The sequence below is a fragment of the Danio aesculapii genome, chromosome 21 (assembly GCF_903798145.1).
Source record: "Danio aesculapii chromosome 21, fDanAes4.1, whole genome shotgun sequence".
NCBI classification, from domain to species: Eukaryota; Metazoa; Chordata; class Actinopteri; order Cypriniformes; family Danionidae; genus Danio; species Danio aesculapii.
In genome coordinates, this window is record NC_079455.1 from 41349012 (window position 1) to 41376511 (window position 27500).

Genomic DNA, 27500 nt, shown 5'->3' on the forward strand with positions numbered 1-27500 from the left:
AGGAGCGATGGCACTTCATATGAAGATTGGGATAATTACATTGTTATATAATGGCTGCCAATAACCTAGTGGTTAAGTGCGCTGACATATAGGCCCAATCCCAATTCTATTTTTGTACCCCTACCCCTTCCCCTTGGCCCTTACACCGAGGGTTAAGGGGAAGGGCTTCAAAATGTACCCCTAAGAATTGGGACAGCACTATAGCAGCTGCACACGTCATCATATGTCATTGCGATCTCTTTCTTCATGTGAGATCAGATGATCGCGACTGCTCTAGTTATTCCAGTTGTGTTATTTTTTAGTATTTATCTTCAGGAAATCACTGAAAGCATATATTATGTTATCATAATGATCTAATGTGGCAATAAGATCTTAACTGTAGTGTTTATTTACACAGTGGCCATATTCATCTGTGTAAACACATGAAAACAACATTAACATTATAGCAGACACTGTAAAAAGCTCATTCCCAGCCACTAGACATTACTGACAGGGTATTCGAGTGTTACCAAGTGTCAGAATGTTGTGGCACTGCTGTACAGGAGTTATTATTAGGGATTATATATCGCGAAATTTAGCAGGCTTATTTTTATTAAATTTTTTTAAAGCATGACGGTAAAACATGATTATGGATATATTAAATCGTGTTTGTTTGTCGTAAAAATTTGTAATAATGACAAAAAATACTCATTTGTGGATCTCCTTACTTTCGGGTTCAGCAATGCTGCCACTGTGGCTGGTGTATTCTGGGAAATTTTCTAACCCCTTGATTTCGAGTGCGGTCCTGAAAAATCTCCGTTCGAAGGGCTATTCTTCTTTTCCCCTTAGCCCTATGTCTTCAAGCTAAAGACAATTTTGACACCCCTACCCCTTGGCGTGCACGCGCAAAACGAGGGGTAAGGGGAAGGGGTAAGGGGTAGAATTGGGATTGGGCCATACTGTAGCACGATGGTGCTCATGGTGACCCGAGTTCGATTCCCGGCTCAAGGTCCTTTGCCGACCCTTCCCCTTTCTCTGCTCCCAATGCTTTCCTGTCTGTATCCTCCACTGTCCCATCCCAGTTAAATGTGGAAAAAAAAATGTATTTCTCTGTAAATAATTTGTTTGAGATACTTCAAATATATGAAGTGAAAGGTGATGTCTTTATAAGTCACTGGGTCATTCCAAAAAAAATGTAAACTATAATAATATGATGATAATATTCATTTTCTTTTCGGCTTGGTCGCTTTATTAACTTGGGGTCGCCACAGCGGAATGAACCACCAACTTATCCAGCATATGTTTTACACAGCGGATGCCCTTAAAGTTGCAACCCATAACTGGGAATCACCCATACGAGCTCATTCACATACACACACACACACACTCTACAGCCAATGTAACTTACCCAATTCACCCATGCCGCATGTGTTTGGACTGTGGGGGAACCCGGAAGAAGCCCATGCGAACAAGGGGAGAACATGCTAACTCCACACATAAATGCCAACTGACGCAGCCGAGGCTTGAACCAGCGACCTTCTTGCTGTGAGGCGATAGCGCTACCTACTGCGCAATCGCGTTGCCCCTATGAGCAAGCCATAGAAATTGGTCAGAAGCTCTATTAGTGCTGCAGTGCTGGCGGCCAGGACGAGAGAGAGTGCAAGGCGACTGGAGAAGAAGATCGCTGGTGGGCAGTGGAGAGGGACTGGAGCATGAAGTGTAGAGAAGCAAAGAAACCACGGCTTGTCTGTAGCAGGGACGGTCTGACTAAGGAAAAGAGGCGGAAATCCATAACAATATCAAAGACTGGCACTGGAGCCTAAACAATAGCGAGACAAGACTAGACTGGACAAAAGCTAAGAAGCTAAGTAAGGGCACACGATAAGGTACAGGGCAGTGAGGTACAACGAGAGGAATAAATAGGGAGACTAATGAAGAGAACTACAGACCGGTGAGAATTAACTAATGATCTAATGAGCAGAATGACGAGTGGGTGGGTTGAGACAGCGTAGCACATGGCGAGCTGTCAAAACACCATGTGCGCTGAGAAAACAAAACAAATGAATGTGAGGACAACATGCAGGTGACAGACCATGACACTTTTCTAATTTTCAGGAGGATTATGATCTCCATTTTAAAGTCATGATTCTCAGTTTATTAAGAGTTGTCTCCGTCCCTGATCATTAGAACAGTTCTCATTAGGCTATAAGAGATTCAGAATCTGTATCACAATAAAAAAGTTAACATAGAGTTTGCATTATTTAGAGTGTTTTCCATATTTCTGTTGTAGATCTGTTAGCAGAACACTTGCAGGAGATCCGAGCGTTGCGTCAGCGTCTTGAAGAGACGATCAGAACCAACGAGAGACTCCGAGAACAGCTAGAAAAAAAGTTACAGGAAGCTGAGAAAGACACAGGTGAACAGAAACACACAGTCTTCATCCAAGGTCTTTTCATGCTCCTATTACTATTTTTCTGAACATGAGTGTTTGTGTGTGTGTGTGTGTGTGTGTGTGTGTGAGATCAGCAGCCACAAACATCTTCATCGCTGGTTCTGAGGATCAGAGTCACATCAGCAGTGAACTTCACTTCCTCCAGGCTCAAAACCACACTCTCAAAGAGCAGCTCAACCAGGGAGCCCGAGGTAAAAACCTTTGAAGTGTTGAAACCACTTGGTTAGCTGTTGACACTGGTGTATGTGTAAGTAAATCTGAATTGTGAGAAACAGTCATCGTTATCTTTAAAATAAATACAACTGAATTGCATGCAAACTTGAGGGATACTTTTTTGGTAACACTTTAGTTTAGGTCACAATTCATGCTATTGAAAAATAGCTTATTACCTGAATATCGTTAAGATATGAACTGTTCATTAGTTATAATGTATAATCTTCTGTATCCTGTACCCTGATCCTACCCAAAGACCCAAACTTAACTTTTACCTTACTAACTATTAGGGTTGGGTATCGTTTGGGGTTATTTCGATACCGGTGCTAAATCAATACTTTAAAACGGTACTTGTGGCAAAATGGTGCCTGAACCGTTTCTTTTTGAGCAACAAAATTATGATGGATGATTCTAGAAAAACTTCTTATTTGACAAAAAAATAATTAGAATTATTTTAATTGAACAATATAATTAAAGTTTAAAGTATACATCAATTCTTATTTTATATATATGAATTGCATTAGGTGACGCAGTGGTGCAGTAGGTAGTGATGTCGCCTCACAGCAAGAAGGTCGCTGGTTCGAGCCTGGGTTGCTGCTGGAAGGGCATCCGCTGCGTAAAACATGTGCTGGATAAGTTGGCGGTTCATTCTGCTGTGGCGACCCCGGATTTAATAAAGGGACTAAGCTGAAAAGAAAATGAATGAATGAATGAATGAATGAATGAATGAATGAATGAATGAATGAATTGCATTGATATTTTTCTTTTGATCACTTGTTTGGAAAGGCTGTCATCAGAATCAGTGAACTCTTTTTAGGGTTGGGGCTTGAGTAGTCACTGAGAACATTTACATGGATACCAGTACTCCGATTTTAATAAAATGAAGACAATATTCTGATTAAGAGTCTACCTTATAAACAGCAATTTTTGATGACCTTAATGTGACTAAAGCCATAAACAGAAATTAAATTAAGACGTTGAGTATGTCTGTTTAGTGGCATTATTGAAGTGCAGTGCAGACATGTAAGATTCTTAATCAAACTATTACCGTCATGTAGGACTTTTCACCACATTTGATGACGGGGTATTCCATACACAGGACCACAGACTCCCGCATTGGGATATGCAGAAGTTTTTTCTTTCCATTCAGCGTGCAGTAGCAAATTCCATTAATACAACAGTCTTTCACCAGTCCTTACTTTATACTCGCATTCAATACCTCAGTTTATTACAGGGGTATGAATGAATGAAATGTTCCCAAATAAAAGGGCTGAAATGTAAACTTAATTTTTAGGGGGGAAACAGTCAAAGTTATGTGATGTAAGCTCGAAGTTGTGTGGGTGACACATGTCAATTTGTGACAGAAATTTGAGATGGGGATAATCAGAATTTGCAAGAAATTTGCTAAATGGATGCTCAGAATTGTGAGAGAAAAAAATGTCAGAATTCTGAAATGTAAACTCCCAAATGCTAAAATACCTTCAAATTTATGACAAGTAAGCTTCTAATTTTAAGTGGAAAAGTCAAATATGTGTGATATATGCAGAATTTGGAGTGGGGAAAATTCAGAAGTACAACATGTAAGCTTAAATTAGAAAAAAAAAAGTAAATTGTGAGATTATAGCTCAAAATTGTGTCATTTTTGTGACTTGAAAGCCAGAATTTGTGGGAAAATTGCAAAATGTAAACTTTGAGAAACAAACATCAGATTTGCAAGATGTAAACAGAATTTAGAGGAACAAATATCAGATGTACGAGATGTTTACAGAATTTTAGAGGATCAAATATCAGATGTACGAGATGTAAACAGAATTTTAGAGGATCAAATATCAGATGTACGAGATGTTTACAGAATTTTAGAGGATCAAATATCAGATGTACAAGATGTAAACAGAATTTTAGAGGATCAAATATCAGATGTACAAGATGTAAACAGAATTTTAGAGGATCAAATATCAGATGTACAAGATGTTTACAGAATTTTAGAGGATCAAATATCAGATGTACGAGATGTAAACAGAATTTTAGAGGATCAAATATCAGATGTACAAGATGTAAACAGAATTTTAGAGGATCAAATATCAGATGTACAAGATGTAAACAGAGTTTTAGAGGATCAAATATCAGATGTACAAGATGTAAACAGAATTTTAGAGGATCAAATATCAGATGTACAAGATGTTTACAGAATTTTAGAGGATCAAATATCAGATGTACATGATGTAAACAGAATTTTAGGGGATCAAATATCAGATTTGCAAGATGTAAACATAATTTTAGAGGATCAAATATCAGATGTACAAGATGTTTACAGAATTTTAGAGGATCAAATATCAGATGTACAAGATGTTTACAGAATTTTAGAGGATCAAATATCAGATGTACATGATGTAAACAGAATTTTAGGGGATCAAATATCAGATGTACAAGATGTAAACATAATTTTAGAGGATCAAATATCAGATGTACAAGATGTTTACAGAATTTTAGGGGATCAAATATCAGATTTGCAAGATGTAAACATAATTTTAGAGGATCAAATATCAGATGTACAAGATGTTTACAGAATTTTAGAGGATCAAATATCAGATGTACATGATGTAAACAGAATTTTAGGGGATCAAATATCAGATGTACAAGATGTAAACATAATTTTAGAGGATCAAATATCAGATGTACAAGATGTTTACAGAATTTTAGAGGATCAAATATCAGATGTACGAGATGTAAACAGAATTTTAGAGGATCAAATATCAGATGTACGAGATGTTTACAGAATTTTAGAGGATCAAATATCAGATGTACAAGATGTTTACAGAATTTTAGAGGATCAAATATCAGATGTACATGATGTAAACAGAATTTTAGGGGATCAAATATCAGATTTGCAAGATGTAAACATAATTTTAGAGGATCAAATATCAGATGTACGAGATGTAAACAGAATTTTAGAGGATCAAATATCAGATGTACAAGATGTAAACAGAATTTTAGAGGATCAAATATCAGATGTACAAGATGTTTACAGAATTTTAGAGGATCAAATATCAGATGTACATGATGTAAACAGAATTTTAGAGGATCAAATATCAGATGTACAAGATGTTTACAGAATTTTAGAGGATCAAATATCAGATGTACAAGATGTTTACAGAATTTTAGAGGATCAAATATCAGATGTACGAGATGTAAACAGAATTTTAGAGGATCAAATATCAGATGTACAAGATGTTTACAGAATTTTAGAGGATCAAATATCAGATGTACATGATGTAAACAGAATTTTAGAGGATCAAATATCAGATGTACAAGATGTTTACAGAATTTTAGAGGATCAAATATCAGATGTACAAGATGTTTACAGAATTTTAGAGGATCAAATATCAGATGTACGAGATGTAAACAGAATTTTAGAGGATCAAATATCAGATGTACAAGATGTTTACAGAATTTTAGAGGATCAAATATCAGATGTACAAGATGTTTACAGAATTTTAGAGGATCAAATATCAGATGTACGAGATGTAAACAGAATTTTAGAGGAATAAAAAAATCTGAGTTTTGCTGAAATAGATTATATAAATTAATAAATGAGTTATGATATGTAAACTCCGACTTTCGGGGCCAAAATGTCAGAAATGCGTGAAAAAAAAATCTATAAACTCTGACTTGTGATTTAAAAAATGACAATTTTGTATATTTGTGTATTAATCAGATAAACAAAAGGAGAATGATCGGCTGAGGGAGACTTTAGCCAGACGAACTGCTAAACTAGAGCTGAGCAAAAACGAGTGTGAAACACTGAAACAAGAGAGATCGCAACTACAGGACAACCTGTACAGGTACCACACACACACTCACACATCATACAGTACATTCATCTACAGTAAAGTGTGTGTTCCTATTAAAGAGATCAGCCGCATGTCACACACTGTGATCCAGTATCGAGTAATGTGTGTGTTTGTGTATCGTGTGTCAGAGAGCCGCTGTAATGAGTTGTTTTAATTATTGCAATTATTTGTAATCCAGGCAGGAGGTAAATATGGCAATTTGGTAATGAGAGGGTTATATTACACACACACACACACACACACACACACACACACACACACACACACACACACACACACACACACACACACACAGTCATTATGTGGTCTTTGCATTTTTAAGATGTTGAACAGCAGTGTTTCTTACACCACCATTAACATTTATAAATGAGGATCTGTAGATAGTAAAACAGCGTTTCAACAATTTTACATTTTAGATACAAAAAAAAGTTTGTTAACGCAGTCATTTGTTCATTCTGTAACTGTTATGATCTTCTGACTGATCCAGTGAGTCATTTATTAGTGCATTAAGCATTCTGAATTAATGAGTATAGGCCTGTCACAATAATCAATACATGGTTTCTGCTACATTCATTCTTCCATGGCAGGGCGCCACACGGAAAGTCATTCCACCACGGCTATTTTACAGGTTCTCATTCAAAACATTCAGCCGTTTTTTTAATAGCAGGTTATAATCACACCAAAACATATTAAAAGGTAAGTGAATTATAACAGTGCAAACCTTTCTGTAACCGTAGTAGTGCTGTGCGTTATTTGTTTAACCCTTTAGGGTGACATGCTGACTGACTGACTGACAGGTGTGTGATGCGTGAGGCCAGCAAACACACGATGTAGCTTTCAGTTAGGATGAACAGTTTCCATAATTATACTTTATTTATAGATAAAGGTCTGTGGTTCTGCATACAGTGACTTTATCTTGCTGCAGTTTATAACCTCTGGGGGCTCCGGTTTCCCCCACAGTCCAAACACATGCGCTATTGGTGAATTGATTAACTAAACTGGCCGTAGTGTATGAGTGTGTATGAATGTTTCCCAGTACTGGGTTGCAGCCGGAAGGGCATCCGCTGTGTAAACTCCATTTGCTGGATAAGTTGATGGTTCATTCCGCTGTGGTGATGAATAAAGGGACTAAGCCAAAGGAAAATTTAATGAATGAATGTATGAGTGTGTATATGAATGCGTGTATGGGTGTTTCCCAGTACTGGGTTGCAGCTGGAAGGGCATCCACTGCGTAAGCATATGCCAGAGTAGTTGGCGGTTCATTCCGTTGTGGCGACCCCTGATAAATAATGGACTAAGCTGATAAAAAAAAATAAAAATTAATCAGTGATTCAGTTGTTAATTCAATAAGCAGCCTGACTGATTCAGTAAATGATTCAGTTATTAAGCATCTTTAATGATTTAGTCAGTCATTGAATGATTCTGTTGTTAAGGCAGCCGCTCGTCTGACAATTATCTGACACCAAACATACTTGCTGTTGTCTTAAAGAACCATCTAATCGAGAGCTGTCCAGTGCATTGATGCAAGTGTGTGTGTGTTTTTCCAGGTTGCAGTGTGAGAACAACCGTCAGAGGCAGCAGTTGAGTGACACTCAGCAGCTACTGCAGTCTGTGCGTGTGGAGTTGCAAGTACACGAGCACATGAAGAGCACACACACTCACACAGGTATGTCCACACACACAATAGGTTTTTCCCATAGACAATGATTTTTATATTGTACTGACTATTCTTTTTCCCAACCCTACCTCTAAAGCAACCGTCACAGTAACCATTGTGCAGTTTCTATTTTTAAAATGCTTAATTCTGTGTGATTTATAGACCTTTTTTCCTCATGATGCCAGAATAATGTTCCCACAAGGTCATTTATTACTGGTATTGCAATAGCTGTGTGGACGTTTGGTCCAGTGTCACACAAATGTTATCAGAACCACACCAGTTTAAGATGATGTCTGATGTGCGTGTGCGCAGGTGAGGGTCGCAGCTCCAGCTCTGCAGGCGGTTCAGTGGTGGATATGAGTGAGCTGTTGGCTGAGATCAGACAGCTGCGGGTTCAGCTGGAGAGAAGCATCCAGATCAACAGCACGCTCAGACAGAGACTCGAACAGCAGCTGCTGAGCCACCGCTCAGACCCTAAATCAACCATCAACATCAACTACCTGCTCAGCAAAACAGGTACAAACACAGACTCTCACTCACACTCAGACTCAAACACAGTGCAGTTTCATGCTGAAGCCACAGATTGAGGATTCAGAACTTTACATTTTATAAGAAATTACTAAACTTTCTTTCTTTCTTTCTTTCTTTTTCTTTTATCTCTATCTATCTATCTATCTATCTATCTATATATCTATCTATCTATATATCTATCTATCTGTCTATCTATCTGTCTGTCTGTCTGTCTATCTATCTATCTATCCGTCTATCTATCCATGTATCTTTTCATTTTGTTCTTTCTTTCTGTTATATCTTCCATTCTATGCTATCTTTCTATTATTTTTCTTTCTGTTCTCTTTTATTGCTTCTTTCAATCGTTTTTTCATTCTGTCTTCCATTTTTATTTTGTTCTATTTTTATTTTGCTTTCGTTTATTCTTTTTTTTGCTCTTTACATCTTTTTTTTCCATATTTTCTTTTTATTTATCTGTCTGTCCATCTGTCCGTCCATCCATCCGTCCATCAATCCATCCATCCGTCCGTCCATCTATCCATCTGTCTATCCATCTATCCATCCATTCATCCATCCTTTTCATTTTGTTCTTTCTTTCTGTTCTTTCTTTCTTTCTTTCTTTCTTTCTGTTATATGTTCCAATCTATGCTATCTTTCTGTTCTTTTATTGCTTCTTTCAATCCTTTTTTTCATTCTGTCTTCCATTCTTATTTTGTTCTATTTTTATTTTGCTTACATTTATTCTATTTTTGCTCTTTCCATCTTTTTATTTATCTTTCTTATCTGTCTGTCCCTCCGTCCGTCCGTCTATCTGTCTATCTTTCTATCCATCTGTCCATCCATCCATCCTTTTTATTTTGTTCTTTTTCTGTTCTTTCTTCCTTCCTTTCTTTCTGTTATATCTTCCATTCTATGCTATCTTTCTATTCTTTTTCTTTCTGTTCTCTTTTATTGCTTCTTTCAATCTTTTTTTTCATTCTGTCTTCCATTCTTATTTTGTTCTATTTTTATTTTGCTTTCATTTATCCCCTTTTTCTTGCTCTTTGCTCTTTTTTTTCATTATGTATTGATCCTTGGTTCATTCTGTTTTTCTTTCTTTTTGGTTGTTTATTTTTGTTGTTTTATTGTTCTTTTTGTTTATCTTTCTTATCTGTTTGATATTTTATTCCGTTCTTTCATATTTTTTCCTGATTAATAATTTTTTGTAATATTTTTTTGTAATCTCTCTCTTTCTCTCGCTCTCTCTCTCTCAGATGAAGCAGGTAAATCAGATGTTCTCCACTTACAGACAGATGCGTCCTGCGCTGCACGTGGTACATATCTTTTGTCTTTTTCTGTTGTTTGTACGATTAAATGATCAGTTTATAAACTTATTTTAATAAAGAAAATGGATTAAAGGATCAGTTTATAAACTTATTTTAATAAAGAAAATGTCACACCAGCTGATATTTTACCCATAAATGAAATTCAAAAAATAAGAAATGAGATTTTGGCTTGAGAACATTAACCTGTTTATTGTAGATCAAGCTAAAGAAAACATGCTGAATTATGGTCAGTAGAATGTATTAAAATGATTACTATTGGGAATAAAAGCCAATGTAAAATTTTAATGCTCTTTAATGTCTTTAGATGGTGGCAGTTCAGCTGACTCTGGGTCCAACGCTCCCTCACGGCTGGTCCCCGGTCACCGGCTGTGGGCAGACAGACGTGGACGACACGTTCTGGGGCTAATAGAGGACTATAACGCCCTGCGCAAGCAGATCACTGAAGCCAAGAGACTCACTGCTGATCTGGAGACACAGATCCATGACTGCGGCAGGGTGAGCCCACACATGCATACATAGACACTCGCAGACAAACACACATGTTGACACACAACCAAACATGCAATACCTATGCACAGACATACATGCAGAAACTCATGCAGATACGCACTTAGCTACATGTAGACACACAATCATACGTGCATATTCTCTTACAGAAAAACACACATACATAAACACGCATGTATACACATGTATGCGTACGTAAACACGTCTGTGTGTGTGTGTGTGTATATATATTCAGAGAAACACACTGAGTGCTCATACATTGCGATGACACCATGTTTCGTGTGTGTGTGTCAGAGTGTGGATCAGCTGAAGAGTGTTTCTGGAGGTGTGAACACCATGCAGCAGGTTCTGGAAGAGGCCGCGCGGCTCCTCAAGCTGCTTTGGAGAGTCTCCGTGCCCTCAGGAGACACACACTCACAGCAGGTAACACACACAATCAATAAATCAGAAAGATCTTTGTCATGTATTTTTACACGTAGAAGGAATTTCCACAGTGCACCAGAATGACTGTGACAGGACAAAAACACTGATAATAAAGCAATTTAAAAAATATGATGTAAATAGGGAATTAAAAAATACATGTATGTATATGTATGTACAGCTATAGTAATATATGCATTACTGAATGTTATGTCCAAATTTAAATGTAAAGTATGTTGTTAAATAAAAGTGCACGCCTGCATCAAAAGTGGGGGTGTTAATTATCTAAATGCATTGAGAAGTTCTCGAGAACAGTCGTCTTGAGAAAAATACAAACTAAAGCTGCCCGATATTGGACAAATCTGACGTTGGGATATTGAATCTATATACTGCGATTAGGCATGTGCCGGTATCACATTTTCATGCTGCGATTAATTGATTGAGCTTTTATCACGGTGTACGGTATTATCACGATATTGTAATTTTACTAGAGAAACAGGTAAAAAAACAAAAAAAAAACTTCAATAACAAAACTTTAATAACTTTTTAATTAACTAAAAGTACTTCAAACATTTAAATACAAATAAATATAAATAAAACAATACACAAAATAAAAGTAAACTTGAGCAATTATATCAAAGTGAATGTGCAAAAGGGAAACCGTCTTCGTAATCCCTCTGCATTTTTTTGGAACCCAAAATATTTCCAAACTTCTGACTTTAACCTTTTTAAAGGGGGATAAATTGTCGGCAGCGTTCCTCCTTATCAACTCATATTCTATAAAACACAAAAGCCATATATATGAAATAAATAAATAAATACAAACTTTAATCTCAATTTAATTTCTGTATGCTGTCCATAAAGATATTTGTTGAGTTCTAAAAAAATACACTATTCATTCATTTATTTTTCTTCGCATAAGTCCCTTGTTTATCAGGGGTCGCCACAGTGGAATGAACTGCCAACTATTCCAGCATGTTTTATGCAGCAGATGCCTTTCCAGCCACAACCCAATATTGGAAACCACCCATACACACTCATTCACACACACTCATACACTACAGCCAATTTAGCTTATTCAATACACTATTGACTCAGCCTATATTCAATAATAAACATAACAAAAACTGCCTGATAATGCATGGGTAAATCTTCAAAGGGAACAGTGTTACATTTTAACCTCTTTCACCTCATCCTGCTTGCTGTTTCACTATCTAAACAATGAAAACATAATATAAGTCAAATTTGTTTCATTTTGATATTATGATTAACAGACACCAAACAGCCTCGTGTAGCTGCATATTTTTATGAGCATCATCTTCACACTGCATATTTATAACAAAACAGGGCTTAAATATAACTGTCTCCTTTCATTTCCATTGAAAAGAATGAACTTTACCCTGTCTCTTTTGCAGAATATCAGTTTTAATAACCAATAATGGCCATTATAATAGTATAACGTACATTAAATTTAAACGATAAAGGTTAGCAATCAGTCAATGTGCAGAATCAGTGTATGTGGTTACATAAATTAATATATTAGCTTATCTTTGCACTCAGCCAAAACAGTTAACTGAGAACAAGTGATTCAAAAGACATAAGAATTGTTAGATAGAGACAACAAGATGAATTCAATATCACGTTTAACAACTATAGTGAGATAAGATCACCCAGCAGATGAACTGTCTGACATGCACTATACTCTGACCTGGGGTTTATGCTCACCCGCTGAACTAGTGGCTGGCAGCTCTGGGCAGAGAGTGTGTGGTCACGAGATTTGCGTTTTTAGCCATGTACTAGAATGAACAGAGAACTTTTCAGAATCGCTAAATGAAACGCCGGTGTATTTCCCGCGATTTCTCTGCGCCTCCCTTGCGTTTCTTCTCTCTGACTCTCGACTATTTTGACAAATACACACAGACGACGCACGCTCACACGGAGTCCAAAATAGGAGTTTGTGATTGGGCCAGCCCAATGTCAATACCGAAAAGAGCCAATGGGCTGCAGGGTGTCACATGGGCCCGCCCGGTCTGTCTGTCCGGGAAAAAAAGCATCTACTTTCAGAGAGTCACAGATCACAGCAGCGTCAATCAATAAGGCAGAAAAAAACGATAGGCTGCTAAGCCTTTTATGGGCCGATCAGATCATAAGACGATGATCAGCCCGGCCCGAAAAGTACGTCGGCCCACCGGGAAAGTGCCCGGTCTGACAGATGGCATGCGTGTGAGGATTATAGTGCGGTGGCAGCGGCGGCGCGCACTGCGCACACAGGGCTTCTACATGCGGGGATTGTTTACATCAGAGTGCGCATCAGTTCTGCGCAGCATATACGCAGTGTTTCTTCAAGCGGTTGATGGAAAATAAGCCAAGGCGCGTTCTAAGAATATAAATTCGGATCTATTATTTTTCACGGTATTTTGAAGTGCCCGCGATAACAATATCGTGCATATTCATTACCGTGATTTATCGCATTACCGAATACCGGCACAAGCCTAACTGCGATATGAATAATTTCTCCAGATGACTTGAATTGCCCTGTTTAGAAAGAATCCATTCATTTAGATCTGCAGATATTGCATCTGCATAAAATATTATAAATTTACAAGCATGTTTTAGTTCAATAGAGCAATAATTAAAGTGAAGTAAACACTGCCTTATGGTTTTCTGTGGAGTCTAACAGTATTCAGGTTTCAAAATAACAGGGACTTCATTGTATAAATGATCAGATAGTCAATTAATATATTTAACATATAATTAATATATGCATAATCAGGGCTTGACATTAACTTTTTTGATCACCAGCCACTGTGGCTAGTAGTTTTCCAACATTACCAGCCACTCACCATTTTCACTAGCAACAATGTTATTGTTGGGAAAATATATTTTATACACATAAATATAACTTTGACATGCTAAAATGACTTGATTTAGATTTTGCGTTATCTCCACATGCCTCATTCATTTCACTTTTTGTGAAATGTAGCTGTATACTGTACTTTTTATTCAACAAAACATATGCACAGTAATCTGTCCTGGCTAAAGGTCCCAGATCACCAGTTAACTACACAAATGGGCAGTTAATCTCCCATTAAAGCAATGTTATTGTAAAAAATGATAATTAAACCATGTTAACGCAAAAGGAAGCAGGTAAAAAAAACATACCGTGTGATGATGAAAAGGATGATCTCACACAGGGGTAATGTTAGACCCATAAATAATCTGTTCAAAGAATGGTTAAAGCAAAAGCAACCAGTGCTGCTTACAATAAGTCAACTCTGGAAATCTTAAAAGCAGCAAGGGTGCATGTTCATTACTTTTTATCTAGTCTACTTGAAAGAGAACCGATTGCATCAGTTGTGTTTCTAGACACAGTTGCTTCACGCAAGGAAACGGGAGCGCGCACGTGTTATAAAGAGTCGCGCGCATCACCTCAGCTGTTGCCGTGAGTGATTATCCTCTCATTCGGTATACACCTGCTTTGCTCGCGCAAAGTTTTCGAACGCAGTTATTTTTGCCAGTCGTGTTGCGTCTCAAATCGCCTTTGCATGCATAATTGGACCATCCTTATTGTCGAAGCCTGCTTTTAAGAATTATTATCCGGGAAAATTATTTTCAACCAGCCAAAGTGGCTAGTGGGAGTGTCTGTCTGACCCGCCACCGCTGAAATCTATCCGCATTTGGTGGGTGTTAATGTAAAGCCCTATGTATAAATCTAATAATTAGATAGTGAAAGCATGTGTTGCACAGCTCTGATACATGTGAGGATTAATATCGGTGACGTTTTTCTGTGTGTGTGTGTTCAGGATGATATGTTGCAGAGTGAGATCAGTCGTCTGAAGAGTCGTCTGTCTCAGCAGGAGCGCATGTTAAGCGGAGCTGTCAAACGCCTGAGATCCACCAATCAGCTCAAAGAGGGCATGGAGAGAGTCATCATCGACCAACGTAAGAAATACACACACACACACACACACATAAACACACACACACAAAGGTTATTTCACTAAACTAAAATGCTATCAAAATGAAAAAAAAACTGTAATAATATTGACACGCACATGTCACTGATGAGTGTGTGTCTCCTGCAGTGTCTCTCACCCATGGCGTGCTGAAGAGAGCCAGAGGAAACCTGGAGGTGTGTGTTCTGCTTTATTCATATTTTATTTTCTGTGTACATCATAATAATGATGATGATTGAAACTGTGGAGCAGCACAAATGTCTTGACACTGATCATACCAATCAATTTCAGCCACATCAGAATGATTTCTTCTGATTGCTTGAGTTGTTGTAAAACACTCTACAAACATGCAGCTGTGGCAGTTGCTTGGCTATCAGTACTGAGCCAAAGAAATGGTTTTATTCAGTGAAAACTTTGACTAGAAAAACATGTTGCGTTTTTGACGGCACTTATAGGGCACACTCACATTAGGTACAGTTGCCTTGAACCGCTCCAAAGCGTGATTGTCCCCATCCTCTCCCCCCCTCGGCCTGCTCTCACATTGCATTTTACCTACCGAACCTGAGCACGCTTACGTCATCAATGATGCTAGTAAGAAACTAGTAAGAAATAGCTTTCAGGAAAATTATTAATTATTTCAGGTTAAATTATTTGTAAAATACAAAAATGATATTTCAGAAAAAATATTTTAAACAATACTTTTATTATTATGTTTCATTTTCATTTTAACATTTTTCTTTTTCATACATTTATTACATCTACAATATTTTGCTCAGAAATATTTGTTACATCTTTTACAATTTGTTTTAGATTCCACACAGCTTGTCAGAAACAGCTCTCAGGAAAATGATTGAGCTTTTTCTTAAAGTTGTGTATTAAAAATAATTTAAACTTTTTTTTTTTTTGTAAATTCCATACAACTTTTAAGAAATGCATCTAAAAAACAATTCTGAAATAATTTTTTAATATGTTTTAGATTCCATACATATATATTTTTGTAACTATTTGTAAAGTGCAAATTCCAAAAAATAATATTTCAGAAAAAAATATTTTAAACAATATTGTTATTATTCAGAATTTCATTTCAACAATTTTTTTCATACATTTATTACCTCTAAAATATGTTTAGAGCAATGATTGGGCTTTTTCTTAAAGTTGTATGTAGTGTTAGAAAAAAGTCAAATGCAAAATCCCTAAAAAATCTTTCAGAAAAAAGTCAACGTTTTTCGTGATGTTTTTTTTACATTCCAGACAACTTAAGAAACGCATCTTCAACATTTGGTCTGAAATGGATATTTTATTTTTGAGAAATTGCATTTGCATGTTAGATTCTATACAACTAGTGAGAAATAGCTCTCAGGAAAAATGATTGTAGAGCTTTTTCTTAAAGTAATGTAAAAATAAAATAAAATGCAAACGTAAAAAATGATTTTAAACTTTTTTTTTTTAAACTGCATTGCATACAACTTTTAAAGAGCCCATATTATACATGAAAAGGGTCATATTTAGGTTGTAAGGGTCTCCAACAACAGTCTAATATGCATGCAAGGTCAAAAACACTGTCATGGTCTTATAATCTGCATTTATTTTTACCTAATTATCCCAGCGACTCCCATATGAATCGTTCAGTGATTCATTTGTACCCAAACCCATCCTCAGCGCGAAGCTAATCTGCGCTGATTGGACCGATGACAGCCTGTTGTGATTGGTCGATACTGACAGCCTTCAGCGCGAGACAGAGTGAAATGCCCAGCTGCTAATCAACAATATAAAAGTAGTCACAGTGCACACACGCTTTATAGTGTAAGGTGTGGATTTTGGCTGCCAGTGGGTGAATGTAAATACAGACGATGGACTTGAAAATACCGACGACCAACTATTTTATTGAGCAAAAACTCCCAAGAACTGGGGAGATCTAACCCGTCACACTCTACCTGCTCTTTTTGCACACACGCACACACACAACCCTTCTCCTCAGAAGAACTGGGGAGATCGACAGGAGCCTCCTAGCCGACGATGGCCATAGCAACGACAAACAGCAGTGGAACGCCAGCTCACAAACGCATTTAAATCCGTAAACAAAGCGGCACACGTCGCATTTTCAACGTGGCTTTAGACGCGATATGAGAGTATAAAGAGTTAACCCAATACAGTACACGCGGTTACAAGTAACAAAACACATCATTTGCAAGCTAGAGTAAACGAGTAGGTAACCATTTTAATCGCATGTTCTTACACTTGTGCAATGGATGAAGAAACTGATCCATGATGCACTGATCCATGTTCTGACATAGTCTCTTTCATCAGTAGTCTTTTCTGATCCTTCCTTAAACAAACGGCCGACGAATTCTCTGTTGTAAGCATGTAGATTCCAGAAGCACTTGAACTGCACAAGGCTAGGCTATAATGCTGAGGTATTTTTGCACAGCGTGACTTCATTCAACCAGCATCTGCTACAGTGCGTGTCTAGCCTTTTTTTCTGTGTTAGTGGGCGGGGTTTTTCCTGGGTTTGCGTGCGCAACAACTGGGCGGGGCTTAAGTTTTGTATCCATTTCACTCGGAAAAGGCTAAAGACTCGTTATCAAGACGATTCATTTGAAGTACTAGGAGTTGACTCTTATAAATGAATCAATAGTTTTAAACACTGTACACTTACAGATTTAAGCCTTGGCTTAATATTTCACTTCACTTAGAGCTGTTACATACTACATGGGAGGTCATTCTCAAAAACCCATAGCAGGGGCTCTTTAAGAAATGCATCTTAAAATTATGAAATTTTTATTTTCTAGAATTTGCATGTTTTAGATTCCATACAAGAAATAGCTCTCAGAAAAAATATTTGTAATTATTTGTAAAATGCAAATTCCAAAAATTTACATCTCAGAAAAAAAAAACTTATTTTTATTTATTATTTTTATTTTATTTTATTAATATTATTATTTTAGAATTGTCATTTTTAAAGTTTACAATGTTTTTATTTCATACATTTATTACCTCTAACATATTAAAATGCAAAATCTTAAAAAAAAAATTATTTCAGAAAAAAAAAAAATCAAGTTTTTTTTCTTTGCAATTTTAACACTTCTAAAATAATTTGTCACAAATATTTCTGAATGTCTTTTTCTGACTTACCAGGATATGTGTTTATTCATTGATCTGTTTAATCCTCTGGTCATGATATTAATGCTGCGCCTGCTCTCCTTTATTTCACCTGTATTTCAGTCTAACTATCTGAATGTTTTTGGGCTGAAGGTTCTGCAGGTGGAAGGTTAGTTTAATGAACGTTTGTGTGTGTGCGTGCAGATTTCTCTCTTTGCATGACACAATCACTGCATGCTCACTCTGCATCTTTTGTGTCTGCTTGCAGTTCTTTCAAATCTGGTTGCGGCTCCTCTTTCAGGCTTGTGTGGATTTTGGATGATCATTTGACCCTTTTCTTCATCTTTCATCTCTGTTTCCTTCCCTAGGACGTCCCACTGAATGTCCCGTGACCAATCAGAAGTCGAAGGGTGTGGCCAGTACCGGCAGAAGTTCCGCCTGCAGTGAAAACTCCTCCCACTGCAGCTGTTAAGTGGTTATGAATATTCATGAGATGATCATGATGATGACCTCGCCCTTTTAATGATCATTTTTAATTTATTCAGTTTTTGAGGTACGCTGATGTCCTTCAGAGGTATTTGCACATTTACAGTAATCATTGAGTCGCTGTCAAAGGGAAAGCGTTTGTTTTTATGGTGTAAATAGTTTGAGTTTTTACCGTTTTCTCTCGATGCTTTTGGCCAGTTGTTCTTTGTTATCCTGATGTAAATTAGTGCATATTACTGATGTAAAAGATGCTGTTTTGAGTAAACTAAACCCTCGTGAGACTGTTGTGGCTCTGCTTTTGTATCAAACCACTGGGATTGTAATTGATTTCTCATAATGAACGGTTCATAAGCTGCATCCCAAATGGCACACTATGTACTTACATATTCAACAGTACAGTATATGTGTGTAGATGGAACACTAATGATTGTTTTACTAAGCAGAAATTCAAACCATTTCCCCAATGATGTTTAACGGTTGCCAAATTAGTGAAATAAATGACCAAACTACCAATTACTGGGTTCATACGGTCATGGAAAAGTGTCATGGAATTTTGACATGGCATTTTCCAGGCCAAAACAACGCACAAAGTTTTGGAAACGTTATGGAAATGAGTTGAACAAATATCTGTATACTTGAATTAGGGCTGTGCGACATTGGAGAAATCTGACATTACCATATTTAGTATTTCTGCAGATACTAAAGATATACATCAGCAGATGATTAAACAGGTTTGGATTGATTTGGGGGATTTTGTAGAGTGAATCTCGAATAATACATAAATAAATTACAAGCAGAGATAAATAAAATATAGTAAAGATAAAAGTGAATGATAACTTTCAGGTATTCACTATTCTGGTACAGATATTGAATCATCAACACTGCAGAGTCTTCATTGTGTATTATTTAATTTCTATTAAAGTTACAAAAACTTTCTTGTGTTCGGATGTTTTAAACTCTGAAGTATTGAAATGTTCACACAGTCACAGGCCTTAAAGAGACAGTTCACTCAAAGATTCAAATGGACTCACACTTCACTTGTTCACTTGTATTTAAAAAAAAAAAAAAAGAGAGAAAACTCATAAATATATGAAACAAGTGAAGGGTGTAATGAAAAGGGCAAGTCATTTTTGGGTGAACCATCTCTTTAAAAATGCATGCAGATGATAAACCTTTACTCCATTATGATTAAACTCTATATTAAACTATAATCCCAACATATGCATATCCTGTGATGTGACTATTGCGGATGCACACGTTGCGATATCGATGCTGAAACCATATATTGTGCAGCCCTAACTTGAGTATCGGTTGGTCGTCTTCACTTTTCTTGGCCAAAAACTTGCTCTCGCATTATTAGTGCTGTGTAAACATTATTAAAATCAGTTTTACAAAGATAGAAAAACTCATTTAAATAAAGTAGATTGTTGCGTTTATGTGGTTATACTCATGGCAGGTATTATTTGGTAGTTTATTTCACTAATTTGGCAACCGTCATCAGGGAAATGGTTTGAGTTTCCGCTTAGTAAATAAATCATTGGTGTTCTATTTGGGACGACACTATATAAATACAGTGTTGCCAGATTGGGCGGTTTTGAATTTATCTTTGCGGGTAAAAAATGACAGGTGGGTAGTGAAAATTTGAACCGCTTAGAACCGTGTAGAAACGCTTGTGATCTCCCTCCCCGACACCTCAATCAAGTGCACTTATTATTTTTAGAGTTTTAGCGAACTGCGAAACTTGTCGCACGAGCTTACGTTTCCAGCATGTCTGTGTGGAGTTAGCATGTTCTTCCCGTGTTGGCGTGGGTTTCCTCTGGTTTCCCCCCCCAGTCTAAACACATGTGTTATAGGCGAATTGAATAAACTAAATTGGCCGTAGTGTATGAGTGTGATTGAGAGTGTATGGGTGTTTCCCAGAAGGGTATTCGCTGTGTAAAACATATGCTGGATGAAGCTACGGTCACACTGAACTTTTCTCCCTGTAGACTTCCAGTCATACGCACGCGAATGTCAGACAGGAAACGTAAGCTCATGCCACAAGTTTCGCAATTCACTGCGTTGGAAAGTTCAAGCTTGGTGAACTCTGACCTGCGAAATGGCATCACTTGACTGTGTGAGACCAATCGAGGATCAAAACATGACCTCTCTGGGCGGAAGTTGTAAATATGGACCAATCACTCGCTTTTTAAATGTCTAATTATCTTGTTTAATCTCACCCCTTTTTGTAGCGCCCTACGACAGAATTTCGCAAACTCAAACTCTAGTGTGACCACAGCTTGAGTTGGCAGTTCATTCCACTGTGGCAACCCCTGATGAATAAAGGGACTAAGCTGAATGGATGAATATTTGGTTTTATAATATAGGAGTTAAATGAGTAAAGTCACCAAATCTGATTATTAATGATTAAGCTAAAATTATTTTGCTTTGTCAGAATATTTATCTACATCGATGTGATCTCAACAGTCACTAATATTATTATTAAAGCTGTATTATCAGTGTATAAAATCAGCTCTCAGTGATTTTCAATCATTTATTATGGTTAGAAGACAAATATATGGCAACCCGGACATAAAAAGGTTTGTTACAAAACGTCTGAGAACTGATATACTGTACATGTAACTACAAAAGCAGCTGAATGCATGTTGACAGTTTTCATCATGAGGAAATAAAGGGAAGGAACGGTTTAAATAGAAAAGGCCCTTTATGCGCTCACTGTAAACTTTGGCACCACTGAATTGGCATCCTCCAGTCTCTCTCAGATCACATGGTTTTAGCGCTGGACTTGCCTGACGAAGGCCTGCACCAGTTGGATGAACGGCTCCTGGCCCTCCGGCGTGGCCTTGGATCCCGGTGTGGGTGGTTTGGTTTGTGGTGAAGGAAGCAAACCGCTGGCTGGAGATGAAGGAGAGCCGCGGCGGAAAAACCGGAATAATGTTGACAGCAGAGTACTCTGGAGGAGGACAAAATAAAACAAGAGGAGCAGACTGGACTGAGCAGGACTGGACTGAGCAGAAGCAATATTACTGCAGGTGATTCTCAGGCTCACAACAACAACATCAACACCTGAAGACGTGCATTATTCACATTCATTTGGCCCATTGAGAGTATTTTTATACATTTGTTTTGAATACAGGTTTTAAAAAATGAATCAATAAAGATTGATTTTGTAAATGAGAGAGAAAAAACTTGATTAAAACAAACAAAAAGAAAAGAAAAGGTCACTTTAGAGTGTAAATAAAAATGTTGATTATTATAAAATAGAAAAAAATCATGAATATTAATATTTACACAAATGTGTCATTTGGATTTTGGGGTAAAATTGTTAATATTATGTTAAAAAACAGAATAAAAACATGAGCTGTGGAAATGCTTTATTCCCATTTGATAAATATAACCGGGATATTTGTGTTTAAGCCAATGATGTTGCACAATCAGGGCATTCTATATTCCTATTGGCTAGAATGGGCGTCAGTCAAGTTCATTCATGAAGGGCTAAGAAAATAAAAAACAAGCAAGTGTGTGTGTGTGTGTGTGTGCTGCTCTAGCGGACCACTGCTTCAAGTGTAGTTAATATTGACAACATTTGTTGTTGAACGTCTGTGTGTGGTCCGATATTCAACTTCCACAACAATGAGTTTTTCCCCCAAATGTACTTAAAGGATTTTTAAAAGATTTTATGTAAATAAGGGAGAAAAACAAATCATTTTAGTGTAAAACATAAGAATAAGTGAAGAATGTATTAAAGGATTTTTGGGTGAAAAAGCTGATTTAGTAAGTTTTAGATTCACTACAACAGAATATTTCATAAGATGAAAATTCACATTAAGAAAAACCTTTTAGATTCACTGCAAAAATTATATTTGAGGCCCTTTTTAGTTTGTTTTCTCCGCTGTCGCCACTGGCTTGCATGGTTCAGGATCTGTAGAGCTGCGCATCGTTGGATTTGCTCTTCAGTGTTTGGACTCTCAGTAGTGATTATTAAACCACACTGAACTGAGCTAAACTGAACTGAACTTAAACACTACAAACTGAACTACACTGTTCCTATTTACTGTGACCTTTTATGTGAAGCTGCTTTGACACAATCTACATTGTTAAAGCGCTCTATAAATAAAGGTGAATTGAACTGAATTTCTGAAAATGTAATCCCAAAAACAAAACAAAAGAAGATTTATTAAATCGACAGATAAAAGATTTACTGGGAACATGCTGATGTCTAGTCAGTGTTTAGTGCTGATGATTTCTACTGACCAGTTCTGAGCTGAGCTCCTGCTTGAGTCTCTGTTTGTCTCTGTGTGAAACTGCAGGATCTTTGAGACAGCGAACGGCCTGAGAAACCAGCACATAGAAGCAGTTCTCCATAGAAAACATCAGCAGAGACCTGAAAACACAAACACAAAGTTACAGAGACGCTTCACTTCACAAGCACCAACACTTACTCCCACTCCAGTGATTAAACACTTAAGAGTTTCTTCTGTTGAACACAAAGGAAGATATTCTGAAGAATGCTGGAAAAAGCTGCCATTCACTTCCATAGCAGGAAAAAAAAACACTATGAAAGTCAATGGATTTTTGTTCCAGCATTCTTCAGAATATCTTCCTTTGTGTTCAACAGAGGAACCAACCTCAGATGGGTTTGGATTAAATAGAGGACGAGAGAAATGAAGCTTTCAAACAACTGAATCGCAAAACGATCGACTTTTTTTGTAACACCTGCTGGTCAAAAGTGTAAATGCATTCAAACTCAACATGCTTTAAATGCACTTTTCAAACATTTAATGAACTTTAAATTGAAAGTAAAACCTATAAATACACTTAGCTTATCATTTAACGCCATTAACTTCATTATGTCATTTCTCTGATCTCTGTTAATGTGTGTGTCTTTAATCAGGCTGTTCTAAACAGGACAACGGGAGGCTCTAATATTCCTTTTTATTTTACAAATGCCTCACTAACACACACTTGCCAGATCCCAGATCAGGTCAAACTAGTGCTGCTTCTCAATATGCGTTCTTCAGCGGTCTTGCGTCCTCGTGTTGACCACACATGTTTCAGGTACACACAATCTAGCACACACGATTTAGGCAAACCATATATGTTAACTAACTAACTCCTTAGAAGCATTATCGTCACCTATTGAATTTCACAAATATGATTTCCCATTTCAGTCATTATTATTATATCGTAACGATCATTTTAACATCTCTGCAGTTTCTGAACTCAAATTATGTAAATAAGAATAATTGGTTAAAGACACTTATGACTTTATTCATGTGTCACATACACAAAGAAAGCATAATAGACCGTCTAATAGTAGGATTAAGTGTAATAAACTAATTCTGGATCTTAATATTATCATACTTGGTTAAAATCACTTTGTTGTAAAATATAAAAAGTAAACAATAATGTGTCACATTAAAATTAATTACTATAGTTAATCATTTAAACAATATATAATACAACTGATTATCTGATTATAAACTACTGTCTTTTACTGAACTGTCACAGCTGTTAGTTTTATATATATATATATATATATATATATATACTTAATTTATTTTTTTATTAATTATTAATAGTTAATTTGTTTCTATTGCAAAATTTTGTTTTAAAAACAATATTTTGCTTACTATAAATTACTACCGTATTTATTGTGCGAAATCATTAATTAAAAAGTTAATATTAATAATATTAATAAGAGTAAATTATTAATATAGTGTCATACATTTATTACATGTAAAAGATTTGTATTAAATATAAAGATGTATTATTGCCTATATTAAATTGCTAATATTTACTTGATTATAAATGAATCCATTATATAAATTAAACCTGTCCAATTTAGATCTTTCAGCAAGGCCAGCAAACGAGTATCTGAGATATTGACTCTGTCAGATAATAATGACTGATCACCTATGATGACAAAGAAAACTGTTCAGTCTATTTGAATGGCGGTCGGAAACAACGCTCCCCATTTGCCCGTCTCGATCGCAATATTTGTGAAATAAAGTAAACACTATTGTTTACTGTGTACAATATTTATTAACCACATATATCAGAATATATCGATGACGATGTCCAAGAAGACGTTAATAACATTAACATCCGCCGTAACCATATATGGTTTGCCTAGATTGTGTGTGCCTAAAACGTGTGTGGTTCTGCGGGCCTGCAGCTGGATATTATTGGCATCATCAGCTGCCAAAGTTCAGTTCCAATACTCAAGAACGGAGGACGCGTGAAACTTCCCGGATGTGTTCTTGATATCGAGGAGGCATGGATGCAGACGTGAGCCCTGAACTTGCTGGAGAAGTCCCAGAAGTCATTGCAACTGGAGGCGGGAAGCGCAGCATTTTATATAGATTTAATAAAGAGATCGAACTTATTTACCTCAGGAGTTTCCCTAAATGAGACGGTGAAAGTAAACATGACCATGAAAATCATAATAAAGGAAAATAAACACGTTAAGAGTTTTCATTTGCTGAAATTCCTATTCAAATTTGTTTTATTTGTATTTTGCAACGTATATTTATAATGTTTATGCAGAGTATATATATATATTAAAAAAAGAAAAAAACAATAAGTCGCTGTATGAATGCTGTGATGTTTAAGTAATTTTCCATTTAAAATGCGTCAAGGTCGCGTGACTATCAGGAAGAACGCAGCATCTCATTTCTCACAGGACGCGGTCTCTGTTCTCGCGGTCTCCTAAGTTCGTTCTTCCGAGGTGACCTGGCAAGACCGGTCTCCACAAGAACGCAAGTCCGTTCTCTGCGTTCTTGGAATTGAGAAACAGCCCTGATTACTGTCATCAGTCTTGCAAGTTTGCTACCCGCTCTGAACCACTGACTCAAAACAAAAGATTCAGAAAGATGTCAAAGCTTGATGAAGCAGTGTTTGGAAAGCCGCTATCACTAGTGTGAACAGTGAACAACCCCTTTAATCATCATCATCATCATCATCATCAGACAACAAAAAGCAAGTGTGATTCTCACTTTAGTGCCTGTGTGTCCTCAGAGGAAATCAGCGGCTCCTTCTTCTTCTCGATCTGAACACAAAACAACATCATCATCATCATCATCATCATCATCACCACCACAGCACTGAGTGAGCATGTGTGTGTTCACACCACCACCGGTGAGAGCATCAAAGTAACTGCAAGTCATTCATCATCATCAATGGGGGATTTATTCATATTATATTAAATTAGATTTTTTATTAACGTCTACCTCAATCCTCACAGTAATGTAATTATTGCTGTACAGTATTCATTTCTCAATACCAATTATAGCAAACATTCTCTATATTTTGCAGCTCCAGCTGTATTCCTTCTAGACTGCATCATAGCTCAGCAGCATAAAGCTGACCTGAGTTTGGTAGTTTCAGAGGTCGAGAACGCAGTTCAATAAACTACTTCCATCCTCATTAGTTCCCAAGCTAAACAAAGCACAGAACTAGATAACTGCAATGTTTGTAATGTAGAAAAATGAACCTTAATGTGAAGACTAAAGCTATTAAACGTCTTCTATCTTGAAACTAGAGTCAAAAGCCTCCACAAACAGCTTTTGATTGGTTATTTAGCTAGAAAAAAAAAAGTCAACATATTGGATGATCTCTCGCCAGCAGTGCTGTGAGCCCAAATTAAGAAGATCAGAGAAGCAGCCTCACCTCTCCCAGCATGCTCAGCGCCACATTAATGGTGGCCATCAGAGTCCCGAAGGACGGAGCCACGTCTGAGTCAAAAGCAGGAGTGGAGAAACTCAAGACGAACAGAGTCCTGTACTCCGCCAGGTCCATCGCCTGAAACACACACACACACACACACACACACACACACACACCTTACTTAGAGCTTTTGTCATGTTTTTAGTCCAAATATCTAAATAGGGGTCACCAAACTTGTTCCTGGAGGTCCGGTGTCCTGCAGATTTTAGCTCCAACCCTACTCAAACACACCTGAACAAGCTAATCAAGGTCTTATTAGGTATACTTGAAACATCCAGGCAGGTGTGTTGAGGCAAGATGGAGCTAAACCCTGCAGGGCACCGGCCCTCCAGGACTGAGATTAGTGACCCCTGATCTAAACCATCATACATCAAGAAGCATTTGCTTGTAAACTGCTGTTGCGTGTGCTGGAAAACACAGACAGACAGACAGACAGAGAGTGTGGCATTGCAACTCATGTGCATCAGCTGTATTGTGATTTAATACTGTGACTCCTATGAGAACCACTTTGTTCCCTCTTTCTTTTCTTAATAATAACAAGTTAAAATTAAGTGGGTTATTCTTTAAGGTAAATAACCCACTAGTCGGGCCAGTGAAATGATCTTTTTGTCCAATAGAAAACGAGATTATTTTACTTACCAAAGCCATTAATCACCAAACTGTACAGATTTATTCACATCTATTGGGTTTCACAGCATTTTCTCACACACGTTTATCTGATTATTTACATTTTATAGTACAAACTTTGTTTTCAGTCTGTTCATTTTCTGATTGATGAAATGAGATTCACAATAATCCCCTCTGTTAAAGGGTCAGGAAACCCCCTCTTTCGCTCCAAGTCTACCTCAGAATTTTTTCAAAAGCATCATCATAATGGGCGTGGAGAGGCAGGAGTGGGCGTGGCCAGCAGAGCCGGGGAGAAGGAGGGGAGCGAACAATTGTTGTCAGTCGACCCATAAAATGAGACACAAACCGTGAGACGACGCATGAGTTTATAGTTTACAAAGTTAAAATGCAAAGAAATAAACAGTAATTTAACGTCCTGCTACATTCATTATTCAGAATTTCATATACACACAACCACAATTTATATCATTAAAAAGAGAATCGTGTTCATATAAACACTATAAATAAGGACTTCCCCCTTAATCCCCTGGTCTGAATGCAGACTCAGTGCAGCAGGTCTCTTGCCCTGCCTATTTCAACCATTAGCCCTGCTGTTAACCTGGAGGATTTAGGCGAACACAGCAGCACGGCCATGTGTCTAAATGGTAAAGAACTCAACTGATAATAGACAAAGTCCGCCATTCTCCAATT

The 27500-nt window shown here is 37.0% G+C and overlaps 2 protein-coding genes across 8 annotated transcripts in view; one reads left to right on the plus strand and one right to left on the minus strand.

The window, feature by feature from the left end:
* cdk5rap2 (CDK5 regulatory subunit associated protein 2) overlaps positions 1-18734 on the plus strand; it is a 93949-nt gene extending 75215 nt beyond the window's left edge. For 4 of the 6 annotated variants that reach the window (XM_056446895.1, XM_056446901.1, XM_056446899.1 and 1 more), the window contains 11 exons: positions 2270-2395; positions 2506-2622; positions 6360-6486; positions 8043-8161; positions 8465-8668; positions 9916-9975; positions 10292-10482; positions 10789-10917; positions 14718-14856; positions 15000-15046; positions 18093-18166. In XM_056446895.1, coding sequence (XP_056302870.1) covers positions 2270-2395; positions 2506-2622; positions 6360-6486; positions 8043-8161; positions 8465-8668; positions 9916-9975; positions 10292-10482; positions 10789-10917; positions 14718-14856; positions 15000-15046; positions 18093-18143 — 1310 coding nt within the window. In that variant the 3' untranslated portion in view covers positions 18144-18166. Of the gene's footprint in view, positions 1-2269; positions 2396-2505; positions 2623-6359; positions 6487-8042; positions 8162-8464; positions 8669-9915; positions 9976-10291; positions 10483-10788; positions 10918-14717; positions 14857-14999; positions 15047-18092; positions 18167-18337 lie in introns of those variants that run through there. The other 2 variants (XM_056446897.1, XM_056446896.1) reach the window with 2 other exon arrangements.
* Positions 18735-20974: 2240 nt separating this feature from the next.
* nup188 (nucleoporin 188) overlaps positions 20975-27500 on the minus strand; it is a 62391-nt gene continuing 55865 nt past the window's right edge. For both annotated transcript variants that reach the window (XM_056445962.1, XM_056445961.1), the window contains exons 41-44: positions 26127-26258; positions 25454-25506; positions 22710-22839; positions 20975-21408 (exon numbers count right to left, since the gene is read on the minus strand). In XM_056445962.1, the coding sequence (XP_056301937.1) occupies positions 21229-21408; positions 22710-22839; positions 25454-25506; positions 26127-26258 (495 nt within the window). In that variant the 3' untranslated portion in view covers positions 20975-21228. The remainder of the gene's footprint in view (positions 21409-22709; positions 22840-25453; positions 25507-26126; positions 26259-27500) is intronic.